We start from the raw sequence: 16,023 nt of genomic DNA, 5'->3' as shown, positions 1-16,023 counted from the left end.
GTGGGATCAGCACTTCAATACATCGTTTCCGCATTTACTTCCCATCATACCCCTTGACCCCCTTGACCCCACTCCCCTCCACCTTCCCACTCGCAACCCCCAAACTCCGCTCAAACGCCCCCGTAATCCCCATCTGATCCGTCAACACGCTAACCATATCAAACCCTCTCTCCACATATCCCCTCGCATCCTCGCCCGAGTTACAATACATCGCCACCTTCTTCCCCTCCGCATGCGCCGCCTCCTTGATCGTCTCAATCGCCTCCTCCAGCTCCTTATCCATGGTCGGAGTCAATATAGGATGACCGATATTGTTACCAAGATCAAAGGGTCCGATCAGCAAACAATCGACGCCGGGCAAGGCGGCAATTTCACGGCAGCAGGCCAGCGCCGACGCAGTTTCTATCTGTACGATGGTGAGGAGCGAAGTGTTCGCGTGGCGCAGGTAGTACGTTAGTGGTTCATTTGAGAAACACTGGGTTGGTAGCGGTGAGCCGAAGCCGCGCGTTCCTTCTGGCGGGAATTTGGCAGAGGAAACGAGTTTTTTGGCGTCGTCGACGGTGTAGATGAGCGGGACTATGACGCCGTGGGCGCCGCTGTCGAGGGCGCCTGGGGTGGTGTCAGATTCCACTTGGAGACCTTGGGATGGAGGCGTAGGTGGCAAAGGGTAACTTACGTTTCACCATCCAGGGTTCGTTCGCGGCGATGCGGACGAGAGGGCTTACGCCCGCGTGGGCGATGGCGGTTACGGCTTCGTGCATTTGGCTGTCGTTGATGTTGCCGTGCTCGGTGTCGACGCATATCCAATCAACGCCTGAACGGGCAATTGCCCGCGCGTGATTCGTGCCTGGAAGCATCTGTCACAGCATCAGCCTTGACATCAAGTCAACTTCATGTTGTGTGTGTTGTTTACCTGCCATCCTCCGAACGTCGGCCCTCCTTTCTGGAAGGCCTTGTATACCCGGCTTGCTTCTTGCAGGGTATTCATGTTGCGGCGATGAGATGCGAATAGCTTGTTTCCTGAGAAGAAAGAAACACGACTTGTAAAGATTGCGTGGGGTTTTGCTTGGTGGATGTTTAGTGTTGTGGCTCTTCGTAGGGCGTGTGGTATCGTCATGGCTTTTGTAGATACGGGAGGGGTACTGCCGCGTGGAGAGGTTTACCCCACACTGGGACGCGCTAGGTGATGCGGGTTGATGGGGAACGGCAATGCAACTTCGCTACGTTTACACGTCACGATCTTGAGGAAGATGTCTGTTAGGGAGATGAGGACGATGTTTTATTGCATACAAATCGGCTTTTGAACGTGTTGGTGTCGACATTTCCCCTGAGGAGATGAGTCAAGGGCGTTCGAGTTGCGGCGGATGCGACGCCCTGCCGGATTTTGTGGACCCATCCACCTCGTGTCATCAACATCGACGCCATGTGGCTATCGCACCACCTATCCTCATCACACTCCGCGATGGCATTGCCAAAGCTTACCAACAGAAGACCCTGTTTACCCGAATAGATGTACAAGCAACGGCCGCAGATGCGATCCTGGTACAAATGACAGACTAACGGTCAGCCTTTCTGTCCGCTGGACAATATCTCGCCGCGATGCGCTTGCTTCACAGAATTTCTAGTGCAGTCTAGGTCGGATCAGAATTTTGATTACATCTACAATTTTGTACGACTCCCGCATCCAGCCAACGGAACAGGGCTGGACCACACTGCAGAGGCTAGACATCATACGTAAGGACAAAAGGCTTTCCCCCTGTAACTTTGAATGTCGCGTTTCTCGCCACGACCTCCCCATTTACCTTAAAACTACCTCCAACATATCCGTCCCGTGATGACAGAGGTAGGACAACCGTGCCCGAAGTGCAGTTAGGGCTCATCACTTCCAACCTAGTAATAACACGCCCTGTAGCATTCCAAGCAACGGAAATCTCACCGCCCGGCACGGGGACTCTGCCCCTAGCCCACTCCAAGTCCAGCGTAACAGGAGCGACTCGCCACTCGGCGTACCCTGGAGCTACAGGCTTGACTCCCAAGACATGATCGCTGAGCTCCCCAGTGGGACCTGCAGCCCAACCGTGGCAGAGGCTAGTCCCCCTCCCCAGTGCAGGCGCACCAGCTGCGTCCAAAGTCTCCCAAAAGCATCCGGTGTAATTAGCTCCCTGCGGGTCGGCCATGGGCGCCCATAGGCTTTTGAGCAGATCCATGGTCGTCTCGTTGTCATCGGCCTCGAATGCGGCACGAAGGTGGTAGGCGCTTGCATAAGGACTGATGTACTTCGAGAACCCGGCTGCGATAGTTCCGTTCGAGAAAGCAAGAGGGCCTTTTGGTGTGGAAAGCTGTTTGAGGGTGCTCAGAACGCGGGATGAGGTGTGGTTGAACCTAGTCACACCAGCGAGAATGGCCAGAGCGTTCGAGTCCTGTGCGAAGCTGTTGTCGATGGACTGGGAGAGGTAGTAGGCGTTGAGTTCATTCGACCAAAGGTTCTGGTCAATCGCGATGCGCAAAGCATCTAGGCGGGTGATGTATGGCTCGGTGTCGATGCCACCGTCTGCAAGGAGTCTGATGCACTCCTGGAGTGCGTATGCGTAGACCATGTTGAACTTGGTAACAACACCCGCCTGTGACGGATCGTAATAGTTCCAGTCGCCGCCCAAGGACGGGTTGGTGATGTTCAACAACCCACTTTCGGGCAGGACTTGAGAGTGTGCCCAGTCCAACATGCGTACAGCTTTGGGTGCCCACTTCTTTGGCATATCGACATCGCCGGTGCGCATGTAGAAGTTGGCAGCTGCGGTGAGGAGGTTGAAAGAGTAGCCGATCAGGCCAGTGACGTTGGCATCGACTGGGGTGGAAAGTGGCTCTTGTTGGATCTTTGCTGTGGGTGCGAAGAATCCTGGGGTCAGTTGGAAGGAACCAAGAAGATCGAGCGTGCCTTTGATGTAACTGATACCATTGGTACTCGATAGAGAGGACACGAGCGCAATGTCGAGATCGCCTGCATACGCAATGCGGTCGCGTTTCGAGCCGTCAACCGTTGTATCGTGCGGGTTTGTTCCCATTAGGAAGTCCGGCAGGAAAGCCTCATCTGTCAAAGAGGCTGAATAGATCGATTGACCTGTCAGAGTCGTAGCAGACAGGTTACGGAAAACGGCAGAGTGGCCGAACGACGCGCCCAACCCAAAGGAACCGAAAAATGCAGAAGTCTGCGAAAATTGAAGAACGGGAACCTTGTTCAAGGATACCGCGATGCCAGTCGTATCCACAGTGGCTTCAACCTTGTGCCAGCTACCAAGGGTTATGTTTGCTGGCAATTCTGCGAATGCAAGTGGAGGAGAATCCTCCGTGGATCCGAAGTGTGCTGAGATCGATCCATTGGCAATGTTGCAGAAGATGTAGATTCCGGAGTTGAGAGTGTCAGCCAGTACAGAGAAGCCTAGCCCTTTGGAAATGGGCTTGACTTCGAATGCAAGCTGATAGCTCATCAATCCAGCAGCGGCTCCGCCTGACAGAACTTGAGGTGCCTGACTCTCTACCAGAGAACCTTCGGAGGAGACCTGCCAGAACGCCGGGATGGAGTGCGCAGGGATGTCGTTTAGTTGAACTGTCCGCGCTCCGACCTTCCAAATTCGATTGAGCTCTTCGTCCGATGTCTCAAAGTATCCCGGTAGTTGATCAAGGGGTATATTCGGAATCGTAGGCCTCACACCGACGTTCCTCAAGACCAGTTCCCCTGTTGTCGAGAGGTTGAGCTTCTGGTATCTGAAGCCACCCTGGATGAGTCGATTGGTATGTATCATGGGCTCAGTCACATTGTACTGGTTGACTCTGTACGTGTCCATAGCTGCGGCCAAAGCGATTGGACCATCGCTCTACAATATGATTCAGTATGAGTTTCAAGCATTTGAGGTGTAAGACTTACGGTGTAGAAACTGTCTAGTACCGCTTTAGTCTCGCTATATGTGATCTCTAGACCAGAAGTGTCGCCAGTAGCTGAAAGGACTTCGAAGGTGGGATGGCCTTCGACATTGGCCCCATAGTCGAGGATAACTACGCCCGGGGCTGTAGTCGTCCCTTTGAGGGTGGTGGTATCATTTGAACCAAATATCGCCGGCAGGCTGTCGTTTGCTCGTTGCACAGGATGCAGTGACTGGGATCTTGGTGTTGTTGCCGCTTCTGCAACTGTCAGGCAAGCCAGCAGGGCCAGTTGAGAGAAACCCATGATACGGTGGAAGTCCTCAATAAGGACTCAACGAATGTAGGAAGGGAATGAATGAAGTGAAGGTAGACTAATGCGACGAAAAGTAGAGCGGTTATCACATACCTGAGTATATATTAGAGATCGTCAGTCTCTTTCATCCTTTCCGAAATACGCCTACCCACCAAGAGCTTGGTGATGCAATCTCCGATATTATTCTGGTAAAGCATCAAGTCGCCGTTCTCACCGCCGTGCTGCGCCGCCCGCGACGTTCCCAGCCATTATCCAGAACCGTCAGAACCGTCGGATGTTTCCGTCCCGCTCGTATGTCGTACCAAGTGGGTCAAACCACCGTTACCGAAGATCCATCCCCAAGGTTATCCTCGCGAGGAGACCTCTCAGGCTCGAGCGCGAAAGACGGAGAAGGCCCCTCAGTGTCCAGTGCGAAAGACAGAGACGTAGGCACGGCACTCTGCGAATCGCATCTCGGCAGCCGTTGGCCGCCCCGCAACGAGCGCCAGAGCCTAGTCTCACAGCCAATCGCTAAACGGCCTATTGTACGAAATACGCCCGCACGTAAGTACTGCAAGGAACCGTTTACAATGCGCATCTTTATGCATCGAAGCCAAGCCTAGGTGTTAGGCAGTGCGCGTTCGCGATTGACGTGACGGAGGCCAAGGGCCACCGGGCTCATTCGGCGATCAAACTGCGTATCTCGTAACGAGCCCCAGTCTGCGCGGGTACTTGGGTAGGCAGCGTGTGTGCACTCCGCGCGTTAAAGACCGTTCGATGCGCATCTCGGCAGCTTCAAAGCGATTCTTCGTCATGCTACCCATCTCGTCGACGGCATGACCGTCGCAATACCCTCACGCCCACAAGTTCTCCGTCTGAGCGCCGCCGGAATCCTCACATTCGACACATCCCTAGTCCCCGCTTGATACTTCACAGCCCTCCGCTGCCGTCACCCCGCCACCCGTGGTGAAGCCATCGCATTACTTTGGCATAGACTGCCTCGTGAAGGGCTCTGGAACCCGGAGCCGTATCGTGTCCTGGCTGAGCGCCTTGTGCCGGTCGAAGAGATGGGGTCGATGGGAAGAGGTGGCTGGTGGAGCGTGTGAGGATTTGGAGCGGGACTGTGATGCTTGATGCACGCGAGGAAAGGATCTCTTCGTGGTCGTGCCTGACTTTCATGTCTTATATCGCCTAACCGTCGATTGGTCACCCAAAGAGCCCACTACTAACCTTGGAAACTACAAACCCGTTACTAGCGCATCTCTCGACCCATCAAGATATTTCGCTCGAACAACCGCTCACACCACACACAACACACGAAACTCCAAGATGACTTTCTTCACGCCGCAATTCCAAATCGTCTCCGACCTCCACCTTGAAACCCCCGTGAACAACCCACAGTACTTGAACGTCAACCTGACAGTCACCGGCAGCGCACTCTTCTTATTAGGAGACATAGGCCTAGTCATCCACGAAAACCTCTTTGTCTTTTTGTGCGATCTCCTTGACCAGAACCGCGGATGTCGTATCTTCTACGTCATTGGCAACCACGAAGCGTACCACACGACTCTCGAGCATGCCGTCGAACGAATGCGGGAGTTCGAAAATTTGGCGAGGCGGGAATACGGCGGTCGTTTTCGTCTGCTGTGCCGCGATCGGTATGATCTCAGTGAGAAAGTGACGATATTGGGCTGTACGCTCTGGAGCAACATACAACCCGAGCAGGCCGCCGAGGTGGGGTCCAGGATGACGGATTACAATGAAGAGCGCGGGATACATAATTGGTCGCCGGAAAGAAGTTGTGAAGAACATGAGCAGGACTTGGAGTGGCTTAACGCGCAGGTCCAACATATCCAAGCCAACGAACCGCATCGCAGCGTGATCGTCGCGACACACCACTGCCCGACTGTTGATGCCCGCGCGACGGATCCGCGGCACGCGGCTAGTTCGATGAATTCGGGGTTCGTGACTGATTTGTCAAGGGAGGTGTGTTGGACGTCGCCGGTAGTGAAGGTATGGGCGTTTGGACATACGCATTACAGTTGTGCGTGGAGGGATGAGGGGACGGGGGTGTTGGTTGTGTCGAATCAGAAGGGGTATGGCGGGAGGGGGAGGAGGGTTAGGAATGTGGTTGTGGAGGAGAGGGGGGATGAGTGGCAGGTGTTGAAGAAGAAGGAAGAGGAGCCGACAGATGCGGAGGTAGAGCCATCTGCGACTATGGTGGTGGAGGAGAAGAGCGATACAAATGGCCTACCAGATGGGCCTGGGAGACCGAAGACAGGTCTATTCGATCAAGCGACCAAACGGGTAAAAGCTCTTTTCCACCACGCGCCTTCGACATAACATGGCGGAGAATGTAGCGAGCGGTTGCAGATGGAGAAGAAGTCTGGCTTAGGTAGATGTGATGAGGCTTCAGGATTGCTCAGCTTGATCCAAGACCTTGATCACGTCCTCTTCCTTGAAACGATGCATAAGCTTCAGCGACGAAGTAGTCGTATCCTTAGCTTCGGCTTTGTCGATGTGGATCTGGTTGAACATTCAGGTACTCTGTGCATTACACGCATATATAGATAGACCCGTGGTCCGGGTCGGCTTACCACCGGAGTATCAAACTCGTACGCGCTCTTCCACTTTTCCTGCCCTGCGTCCATGACATTGATCTCCTCGTAATCAAATGGCCGCTTTACTTTGACATTCTGCACGACTGCTTTAGCCGTGTCGCACAGGCCGCATGGGGTTCGGGTGAAGAAGGTGACGCGGCAAGCGAGCAGGCGGGATGTGGCGCGGAACATGGTGGCGACGTGTTGACAACCCACGCACTCTCAGTACCGATGACTACGAGCGTGCAGTACAGACGGGGGAACTCGTGTTGACGCGACAGCAATTCCGAAGATGGAAAGCTTCAACGGCCAGGATATCGATTAAGCTTCGCGCTTGGACCCTATGATGACGGCTGATTTCCAGAATGTTCGGAACAAAATCTGGGGCATCGCAACACGACAAGCAGCGCGCATCCGACCTTTCTCTCCACTCGTTAAGCGCGTTATTCACAGCAATCGACAATCATGGCGAAGAAGTGTGTTCACAAGGGCTGCGGCAAGACGTACGAGGACGAGAACGAAGAGTGTGTTTACCATCCCGGCCCACCCAAATTCCATGAGGGGCAGAAAGGTAGGTCAGCACCACCAACGCGTATATCACCAAGACCAGAAAAGGTGCTAATGCGATTCCCCAGGCTGGGAATGCTGCAAACCACGCGTCTTGACCTTTGACGAGTTCCTCGCAATCGAGCCGTGCACAAAGGGCAAGCACTCCGACGTTGACGACACGCCCAAGCCTGAGCCCGTCAAAGCCCCCGACGTGCCCAATGACACCCAAGTCAATCTCGGATCGCTCGAGGAATCCCTCCCCGCGCCCGCTCCCCGATTACCCACCGCACAAGCCACGCCCAAGCCAAGCGCTTCACCGGCGCCGCCGCCAGAATCCGAAGACGACGACCCGAGTCTGGAGATCAAGGAGGGCATGACATGTCGGCGGAAAGGATGTGGCGCGACACACAAGGGAGGCGATAGGGACGGAGAGAGCTGCATACACCACCCTGGTGCGCCCATCTTCCACGAGGGCAGCAAGGGGTGGAGTTGCTGTAAGAGGCGGGTCATGGAGTTTGATCAGTTCATGAAGATTGAGGGGTGCAAGACAAAAGACCGACATTTGTTCATCGGCAGCGGCAAGAAGAAGGAGGGCGAGGAGAAACTAGAGACAGTTCGGTACGTCTCCAATTAAGACCATACAAGACCATCTACTAACCCCACCCCCCAGACACGACTACTACCAAACCGCCACCTCGGTCGTCGCATCCCTCTACCTCAAGAAAATCGACAAAGCAACCGCCGTCGTCGACTTCCAACCCACACACGTCAAGCTCGATCTCCCCACCTCAGACAGCAAGCGCTACCAGACTGAATTCCCTCTCTTCTCGACTATCAAGCCGGAAGAGAGCAAGTTCAGGATACTAGGCACCAAGCTCGAGATGACGCTGGTCAAGGCGGATGGAGCTAGCTGGCCGGTCCTTAGGAGCGACGATAAACCTACTGGGGAGATGATCCAGGTGGGTAGGGCGGGGAGGGCGTAGATGGATGTTGCCATGAGATTCGTGATGAAGACATGAGTTGCATAGATCAAAGTAATGCATCAACGAAGTTACGTTAAATCAGACTTGCCCTTGGGCGCTGCGAGTGAGTATGCATGTGTATAGTGCATTAATGGGGGACATGTGAGAGAGGGGTGGCTTATTAATCATGACGCACCTCGCGCTCTAGCTATCTCCGCATGTTATGCAACCAGCCTTACAACATCTCCATTTCCAATCGAGAGTCGGTTTACTAAACAAGAACCTAGGTACCGAGGACTGTAGCAAGATATAAAGACTGTTATTACGTTTGTTCGTTACATAGCACACCCATCCTCCTCGACTACTGATCCCCTTCACACCCACCCAGCCAACATCCCTATCTCAAACCCGTTCCCAAACCTCAACACCCAATACACACAGCTATGGCATCAAAATCCAAACTCATCGCTATCGTTGCTGGTGTCGGTCCCGGAACCGGCGCCTCCGTCGCCCGCAAATTCAGCCAAACCTACCCCGTCGTGCTCCTCGCCCGCACCCCCGAATCCTTCTCTTCTCTCGCTGAAGAGATAAACAAGTCCGGCGGTCACGCCCTCGGCATAGCCACAGACGTGTCCTCCGCCCAATCCCTATCCTCTTCCCTCTCCAAGATAAAAAGTGAGTTTGGGGATGATGTCGCAGCCGCAGCAGCGATTTTCAATGCTTCTGGTGCGTTTATGCGCAAGCCGTTTTTGGAGATTCCGGTGGAGACTTTTGAGAGGAGTTTGGGGGTTAGTGGGATGGGTGGGGTGAGTAATTGCCGATGTACGGAGTGCATGTGAGACAAACACTGACTTCGTACACCCATCTTTAGGTGCTTTTCTCACAGACGTTCTTGCCGTTGTTGCTCAAGGGTGTGGAGAGGGGGAGTGAATATCCGCCTAGTCTGATTTTTACGGGGGCCACGGCGAGTGTGAAGAGTAATGCGCAGATGGCGAGTTTCTCGACGGGGAAGTGGGCGTTGAGGGCGTTGAGTCAGAGTTTGGCGAGGGAGTTTGGACCACAGGGGGTGCATGTTGCTCATGCGATTATTGATGGAGTGATTGATATTCCGAGGACGAAGGAGTGGTTGAAGGATATGCCTAAGGAGGCCAAGTTGAGCGCTGATGCTGTGAGTAACTTCCTTTATACCGCAGTGTCTTTTGCTAACGGGAAGTGCAGATTGCGAATGATTACTGGTGGTTGCACACTCAGCCAAAGACGAACTTTACCTGGGAGATTGATCTTAGGCCGGCGGTTGAGAAGTGGTAGGTGCAGGCTGTCACGCCGGGAGGACTATAGGATAGGACAATGGCGCATGAGAGTGTCATGTGTATCAGTAGCAAACGTTGTTATCCCTCACAATTATAAGATCCTGCGTGACCGCGTCAATATTTCTGATATCGCATCTTTTTCTGTGTCACCGTGGATGCCTTCACTTTGTTTTCACGCTCTTTCGAGGTGAAGCCGAGTACGCTAGGAGGTCCTCGGTGTATATAAACTTGTCGACCTGACTTTCTTGTCTCCTCTTACTACCCGCAACAACATCTCGGGAACCAAAACGCTCACATCAGTATACACATTGACGACTACATCACAAATACACAAAGGTATGTGTATTGGTGAACGCGACTTGTATGCGGTAAGCGATACTAATGCCTAGCAGATCGATATCATGTCTGGCCTCGGCAGCTCCCGCTGGTCTTCAAAGCCTACATCAAAGTCGTCTGAAGGTGGAGGAAAGACTCCAGAAGAGCCGTAGGTTTCTTTCATCGTGTCTCCTATAGGATTGTATACCAACAGTATTACAGCAAACACGTCGCCGTCCCGTCTTTTGGCTTCACCATGCCGACTTTCACCAAGAAGGCTTCTCCGGCTGCGCGGTCTCAAGTCGTCTCTACATCATCTGAGGCCAAATCGGTCGAAACAAAGCAGCCCGCAGTCAAGGTCGACGAAACTCCCAGCCAGGATCTCGTCAAGGTCGAGACTGGTAAACCCCAGTCCAAGGTCACCGCCGCTATCCAGGCGACTCGAGATCAAATGGCCAAGTTCATGGGCCTACGTCGTCAAGATCGCCCTTCCACGGCAAATGCGACGATTGGACGTGGTCCAAGCGCGTCGTACGGAGGATATATCAGGAGGGGATAGATAGGCTGTAGTTGCCTGACATGACCTTCAGGGATCAGAAACAGACCAGGTGCAAGAGGCTGAAGGCTACAAGCAGCTTTCTGTAGTTTGCATGACCAATCAAAGTACATTAAATACCTCCTGGCTACATCCCGCCATACGCGATAAAATGATCAAAACTTGATTTAGACTCCATGTACCACAGTTTCGACAGACGCAACGGGTGCGACATAATATGCCCGAGGGCAGATAAGATGCAAGGTCTACACCGATCGTGCAGCAGCCAGATTGGGCCACTTGCAGAAAATCTCACTCATCAATGTCAGGCTGAACTTGGTCGCATGCGCATGCGCGACATAGTTCGCTAACCGTGGCGAGGGGAGAAATGTCCCATTTGGCCTGACGTACGAGTGCGGCGTATCCATGGGTAGTCGAGAACCCCTGGCACCTTTCATCTACAACGTCGTTGAGACGCAGAGTCGTTGGAGCGCATCGAGGTGATTTGCCGGGCAGAGGCAAATGCTAAGGCCGAGCCATCGAGATTGATGCCGCTTTCAGACCCGCGGAAGTAAGACAACGAGGCTACGTCTACCGGCCAACACGGCCTGGCGATATCATAGGTAGCGATATGCGTAGTTAGCTGGATGGGGCAAAAGATAGACGGGAGGCTCGCATCATGTGAAGGTGTTGCACCGTTCGGAGCCTTGCATACAACCATGCGGGACATGCGCTGGCGACGATGGGCATGGTTCTGACGGACTAGAGTAAGGTGACGGTGAAGCGCCTGGCTGACAGCCAAACGCAATCGACTGGGCGTATTTGTACGTGCGCCATAAGGCTCCGCGACACCTTACTACTGCATGCAGGCCCGCCCACGTGTCAGCGCCCGTTCTGCGTGCGACAGCTCATGTGCTGGGGCAAGCAGAGAGGGAGGCGTTTGAGAGACTCGGACCAGGCGGGATTAGCGATAGATGGAGATGCGGTGCTAACCGGGCCGCTGGTGAAGTGGGAGGTTGCTGCTGCGACTGCGCGGCGGCCAACAGCTGGGCCGCTGGGGTGTCTGGCCGTGGGCTGTCAGGGTAAGCATAAGCTCATGACGGCAGACCGGCAGAGAAATCGCGGTGACTGGTAAGTTTGTCGGATGAAGCGATCGCTTAAATACCACGGTATGCTATGGCAGCACTCGCTGCAAGGACCAACGCCAAGTTGCTCTCGTCCCGTCGGAAGGGAAGGTCCAACGTTAATACCCGTGTGCCCGCAGCATCGAAGGCAGACGCCAGCCAGCACCCACCGCTGGAACCACACGATCCGAGCGACCGCAGATTGTGCTGCCTGCTGCCCTGGAATACGCGACGATTGCGCAAGACCTCCGACCTGCATTGCATCTCGTCGTCGTCGTCTGGTAATCTTCGGCCCCAGCCCGTGACTGGCGTTTCCGGCAACCATCCCATCTCTCCGGCCCGCACATCGCAGCAACATCACCCGAGGACTCGATCAACAAGACGCGCGCAGCCTCGCAGCACCGCCATTCTTCATCAACCCCCGTTCTAAGAACGCCCTCGACTCATCGCCAATATTCGCGCACCGCCTGAGCTGGGCGCCGTCGCGCATCTTCCCATGACCGGAGAGAATGCACCGCGGCTAACTGCACTGCCTGCTTACCCACCACAACAACGACATCAACGGCCGCCATCTCCTCCCGGACAGCATCAGCAACTGCAGTCTCCCCTAACCCAGCTGTCTCCATCCACCGTCAAGGCGTCTCCGCAGCAGACTCCCGGGCCCCTTGATGCCAGCGGCGGCAGTGCTGAGCCCTCAGCAAAACGAGGCATGCGCTCGCAGATTGCATGCACCAGATGTCGCCGAAGCAAGACCAAGTGCGAAAACACCGGTCAGGGCACGACGTGCAAGGCTTGCGCGAATACCAACCGCGACTGTACCTGGGACCACGCGGCTGTCGCAAGCAGCACAGGATCTGTGCGCCGCGATAGCACGGCCGATTTTGATGTAAGTCATCCTTTTTTGTCTCCCACTACTCCATTAGTCGTGTTGCATATCAACGTTCGTGGCTGAGTCCACGTCCTGGGCTATATCACGTGCTAGCGCTGACACCCCCAGGCCCCGCCCAAGAAGCGACGCAAGCTACTAGCACCAACATCGACTACAGCGCAACGCTCGGTAGAAGGCTTGGGCTCGCCTGAAGATGCTCTCCAATCACCATTGCTTACTTCTCAGGTCTGGGAAGAGTTGTTTGACATCTATGAGAAGCATTTCTCTACCGACTTCCCCTTCTTGCATAAGCGAACTTTCCTCAGCTCTGTGCGGCCGCCGCCTTCATCTGGCAGCTCATCTGAAGTTAAGACTCCGACTCAAGCTCCAACACCGCGCGTGTATGCGCCTTTGCTCTTAGCCTTCCTTACCCAGACTGCTCGTTTCCATGACAAGCTCGTAGCGCAAATGGGTAATGACCCGATCAGGGTTGCCGAATTCTACGCATCGGCGACTCGCACGCAGATGGGAACGGATATCATTGGGTCCCCGAATGTGGAAAAGATCCAAACACTCCTCATGTTGGGGTATTATGAATGGACCAATTTGCAAGGTACTGAGGGCTGGATGAAGGTCGGGATTGCTATCAGAGCTGCCATATGCCTTGGGTACCCGCACCTGGATGTCGATGAAAGCGGACTACCTGCACCACTGAAAGACTGTGAAAAGGGCCTTTCGGAAAAGGACCAATTCATACTTCGCGAGACTCAGCGGCGTACTTTTTGGAGCTGCGTCCTCATGGATTGCTATCTGAGTTGGGGGGAGGATCGGCCGAGGATGCTTACGCCCGATCAACTTCAAAGAACTCAACTTGTCTGTAGCGATGGCGCATTCAATTTTGGAAAAAGAGCAAGAACAAGGCTTCTGGGCGAAGACGATGCGATGTATACTGCGCGGAGGAAACGATGGAACAAACATGCTGAGGAACGCCGTAACGACCACGACGGAGCAGATCGAGCCAGTGCCCTGGACGGGGGGAGGTGGGAAGTTGCTGAGGGGGAGGCAGAACTAACATGGTACATCAAAGTTGTTGTGATCTTCGGAGAGGTCTCACAGTGGTCGTGTAAACGCGGCAGAAGGTCCGTTTGCCTCGTTCGTTCCGCCGCGATATCTGACTGACAACGTGTAGACAAGAAGGCAAGAATCCACCGTGGTGCGCAACGACTGGCTTCAAGAAATTGGAGGACAAACTCAAGCAGTTGAAGCGCGACCTTCCTGATCACCTCCAGCTGACCTCGGACAACAACGACGACCGTAGCTACAACTCGCCCGGCAAATACGTTGCGATACATGCAATGTACACATTGTGTTTTGTGTGGTTGTACAGAGAGTACATGCCCACATCACCATGGACGTTGACGTATCCCCGCGGCCCGTTGGATGAGCCACTGATTGATGAGAAACCCCCGGACCCTGACTACTGGATCAAGCAAGCCAAAGACTGTTGGAAAGCCTGCCTCGACTTCACAACACTACTTCATACTATCGAGAACTCACAAGTTCATAGCAATTTAGTACAAACGCCAACGGTAGCTTTCTCTTGTTTTGCCGTTGGAATAGGCAGTAAGTATCTAACAGTGATTTGGTCGGGTATTGCTAACCACCCCAGCCATCTACTGCCACTACTTTCCTCACATGGACCCGGACGACGCCCTCTCATCTCGTAAAGACCCTAGAGCCCATGATATCGCAAACGGCTTCCTACTACGCATTCTGAGTCGCTTCAAGATGGCCCGCTCGTGGCTCAGTCAACTAGCAGAATGGCAAAGATATTACCGCCGCGAGAAGAAGAAGTACCGAGAACTGAGCGGCCAGATCGACGATTCTCCAAAGAGCAACTCGAGTGACGGTGTCGCTAGTGGCGGATTGAAAGACTACGCGCAGCTCTTCGAGAGAACGCACAAGCAATTCGGTGACATTGCTAACGCTAACGACAACGACGGACAATGGCCCGACAGGGATAAGGACCTCGCAGATACGAGACTGCCGCATGACGAAGACTCCGCAGAGCGCACTTTGCCTACCAGCGCCGCTTCGGTCAAGCATGAGATGCAAGGCGCGCCGGAGGAAAAGTCTAGTAACCAGTCCGGCTTCACTGCTGTCAATCACAATGGTCAACAAACACCTCCAGCTCCTCCTCCAGTCACCCAACCATCAACCTACGCGCACGGCGGCCGTACGCCTTCTTATGATCAAAACTCTCACATGCGCGCCACAGTACCGGTCTCACCAGCGCATCCCTACCAACCATATCCGTATCCCAATACTCAGCAGCAGCCCCTGAGAAGTCCCTTCCAGCAGTCTGATCCCCGTCAATCGCCTGTGTCAGCCACCGCATCCGTCCCGATACACAGCGTCTACCAACCATGGCCACAGGCACGACCACAAGAGCTACAGGAGCAAAAGGTCAACATGGAGATTTGCGGCGCTGCCACTTTCCCCAACGGCTGGGCTGGGGACGTTATGATTGGTGATAGTGCTCAGGACTTCAACAATTGGGGCCAGTATGGCTTTCCGACTATTCCGGATAACTCGGGGTATTATCAGTCTGGGTATTCGTATCCGCCGCAGTAGTGGCTGTTTTGTTTGTCGCTGGGTTTATCGCGAATATGTTCTTCACATTCTTTAACCTCTTTCTTCGGCGCATGTTGCGATGGTTGCTTTGAGTGGCTGCATTGGTGTGCCATTTAGATCTCTAAGGGCGACAGGATGTTATGTAGCGGAGTTTGTTTCTTCATAGGCGGGTTACTTGCTATGCGATGATTTTGGGTTGGCATGCGACGGGAGAGTCGTGGGCGGATCGATCGGTCTTTATGCACATGTAGATGCACGTTGAGTATAGCATGTTTGTAGATTCGTTGCAATGGATTGGTAGCGTTCTTGGCCTACACTTCTGTATGCGCGCGCTGGGTCTGCGCACTTGCTTTTCGCGATGATCAAGGCCTTGTTACGTCAGGTCCGAATTGATGTACCTCGGTAACTCTCCCCCACATTCCATTACCACGAGGTTCCGACCCATCACTCATCATCCATGCCACCGCATCTCACCCCCGTCATGCCATCCGCAATTATCACTAACAATCGACCTCCGAGCAAATTCGCCGATGCCCGTCGTCATCACACCGCGGATGCCTTTCCCAATCCAGGGCGGAAAGGCCTCAACCCAAGCTTCCGCAAGCATCCACAACTATACGACCAAGCATTAACCCTCACGCTAACCCCACTGATCGTCCCCCATCTGCACCGCCTGGGCAACGGCCATGGCGCACATCGGACATGTTTCCCCGCCTGCCTCAACCGAGATGCGGGCATCTACTCCACTTCGCAGCACTAACAGCCTTTCGAGTCGCGATATTGGTGGAATCGGTGCTTGCGTCTTCTGGCATGGTCAAGGATGCGGCGAAGCGACTAGACGTGCTAGTATCGCTACGGCTACTCATCCGGTTCAACACGCGGTCTTAGCATGCTCAACATGGGGCAAGACTGGGGA

General features: G+C 54.2%; 7 protein-coding genes across 7 annotated transcripts; 5 read left to right on the top strand and 2 right to left on the bottom strand.

The window, feature by feature from the left end:
* Nucleotides 1-34: 34 nt before the first annotated feature.
* On the bottom strand, nt 35-4,222 carry J4E79_010687 (uncharacterized protein; the record flags this gene model as incomplete). The annotated part of the gene is made up of 5 exons (XM_049359522.1): nt 35-609; nt 677-857; nt 914-1,020; nt 1,937-3,872; nt 3,923-4,222. The coding sequence occupies 5 exons, from the start codon at nt 4,220-4,222 to the stop codon at nt 35-37; spliced, it is 3,099 nt and encodes a 1,032-aa protein (XP_049206053.1).
* A 1,317-nt stretch (nt 4,223-5,539) lies between these two features.
* J4E79_010686 (uncharacterized protein) lies at nt 5,540-5,960 on the top strand (the record flags this gene model as incomplete). Its single annotated transcript, XM_049359521.1, has 2 exons — nt 5,540-5,868; nt 5,936-5,960. 2 exons carry the CDS (start codon nt 5,540-5,542, stop codon nt 5,958-5,960), a joined length of 354 nt encoding a protein of 117 aa, XP_049206052.1.
* A 662-nt stretch (nt 5,961-6,622) lies between these two features.
* J4E79_010685 (uncharacterized protein) lies at nt 6,623-7,002 on the bottom strand (the record flags this gene model as incomplete). Its single annotated transcript, XM_049359520.1, has 2 exons — nt 6,623-6,736; nt 6,808-7,002. The coding sequence occupies 2 exons, from the start codon at nt 7,000-7,002 to the stop codon at nt 6,623-6,625; spliced, it is 309 nt and encodes a 102-aa protein (XP_049206051.1).
* A 273-nt stretch (nt 7,003-7,275) lies between these two features.
* Nucleotides 7,276-8,342, top strand: J4E79_010684 (uncharacterized protein; the record flags this gene model as incomplete). The annotated part of the gene is made up of 3 exons (XM_049359519.1): nt 7,276-7,381; nt 7,446-7,977; nt 8,030-8,342. 3 exons carry the CDS (start codon nt 7,276-7,278, stop codon nt 8,340-8,342), a joined length of 951 nt encoding a protein of 316 aa, XP_049206050.1.
* A 422-nt stretch (nt 8,343-8,764) lies between these two features.
* J4E79_010683 (uncharacterized protein) lies at nt 8,765-9,251 on the top strand (the record flags this gene model as incomplete). Its single annotated transcript, XM_049359518.1, has 2 exons — nt 8,765-8,996; nt 9,193-9,251. The coding sequence occupies 2 exons, from the start codon at nt 8,765-8,767 to the stop codon at nt 9,249-9,251; spliced, it is 291 nt and encodes a 96-aa protein (XP_049206049.1).
* Nucleotides 9,252-10,032: 781 nt separating this feature from the next.
* J4E79_010682 (uncharacterized protein) lies at nt 10,033-10,505 on the top strand (the record flags this gene model as incomplete). Its single annotated transcript, XM_049359517.1, has 2 exons — nt 10,033-10,115; nt 10,169-10,505. 2 exons carry the CDS (start codon nt 10,033-10,035, stop codon nt 10,503-10,505), a joined length of 420 nt encoding a protein of 139 aa, XP_049206048.1.
* Nucleotides 10,506-12,314: 1,809 nt separating this feature from the next.
* On the top strand, nt 12,315-15,107 carry J4E79_010681 (uncharacterized protein; the record flags this gene model as incomplete). The annotated part of the gene is made up of 4 exons (XM_049359516.1): nt 12,315-12,491; nt 12,603-13,612; nt 13,663-13,976; nt 14,143-15,107. The coding sequence occupies 4 exons, from the start codon at nt 12,315-12,317 to the stop codon at nt 15,105-15,107; spliced, it is 2,466 nt and encodes an 821-aa protein (XP_049206047.1).
* Between the last annotated feature and the right edge of the window lie 916 nt (nt 15,108-16,023).

This window comes from Alternaria viburni (genome assembly GCF_023758015.1).
Source record: "Alternaria viburni strain BMP 2772 chromosome Unknown scaffold_32, whole genome shotgun sequence".
Classification (NCBI taxonomy): Eukaryota; Fungi; Ascomycota; class Dothideomycetes; order Pleosporales; family Pleosporaceae; genus Alternaria; species Alternaria viburni.
Note: the sequence above shows the minus strand (reverse complement) of the source record. Positions and strands in the feature narration are given on the sequence as shown.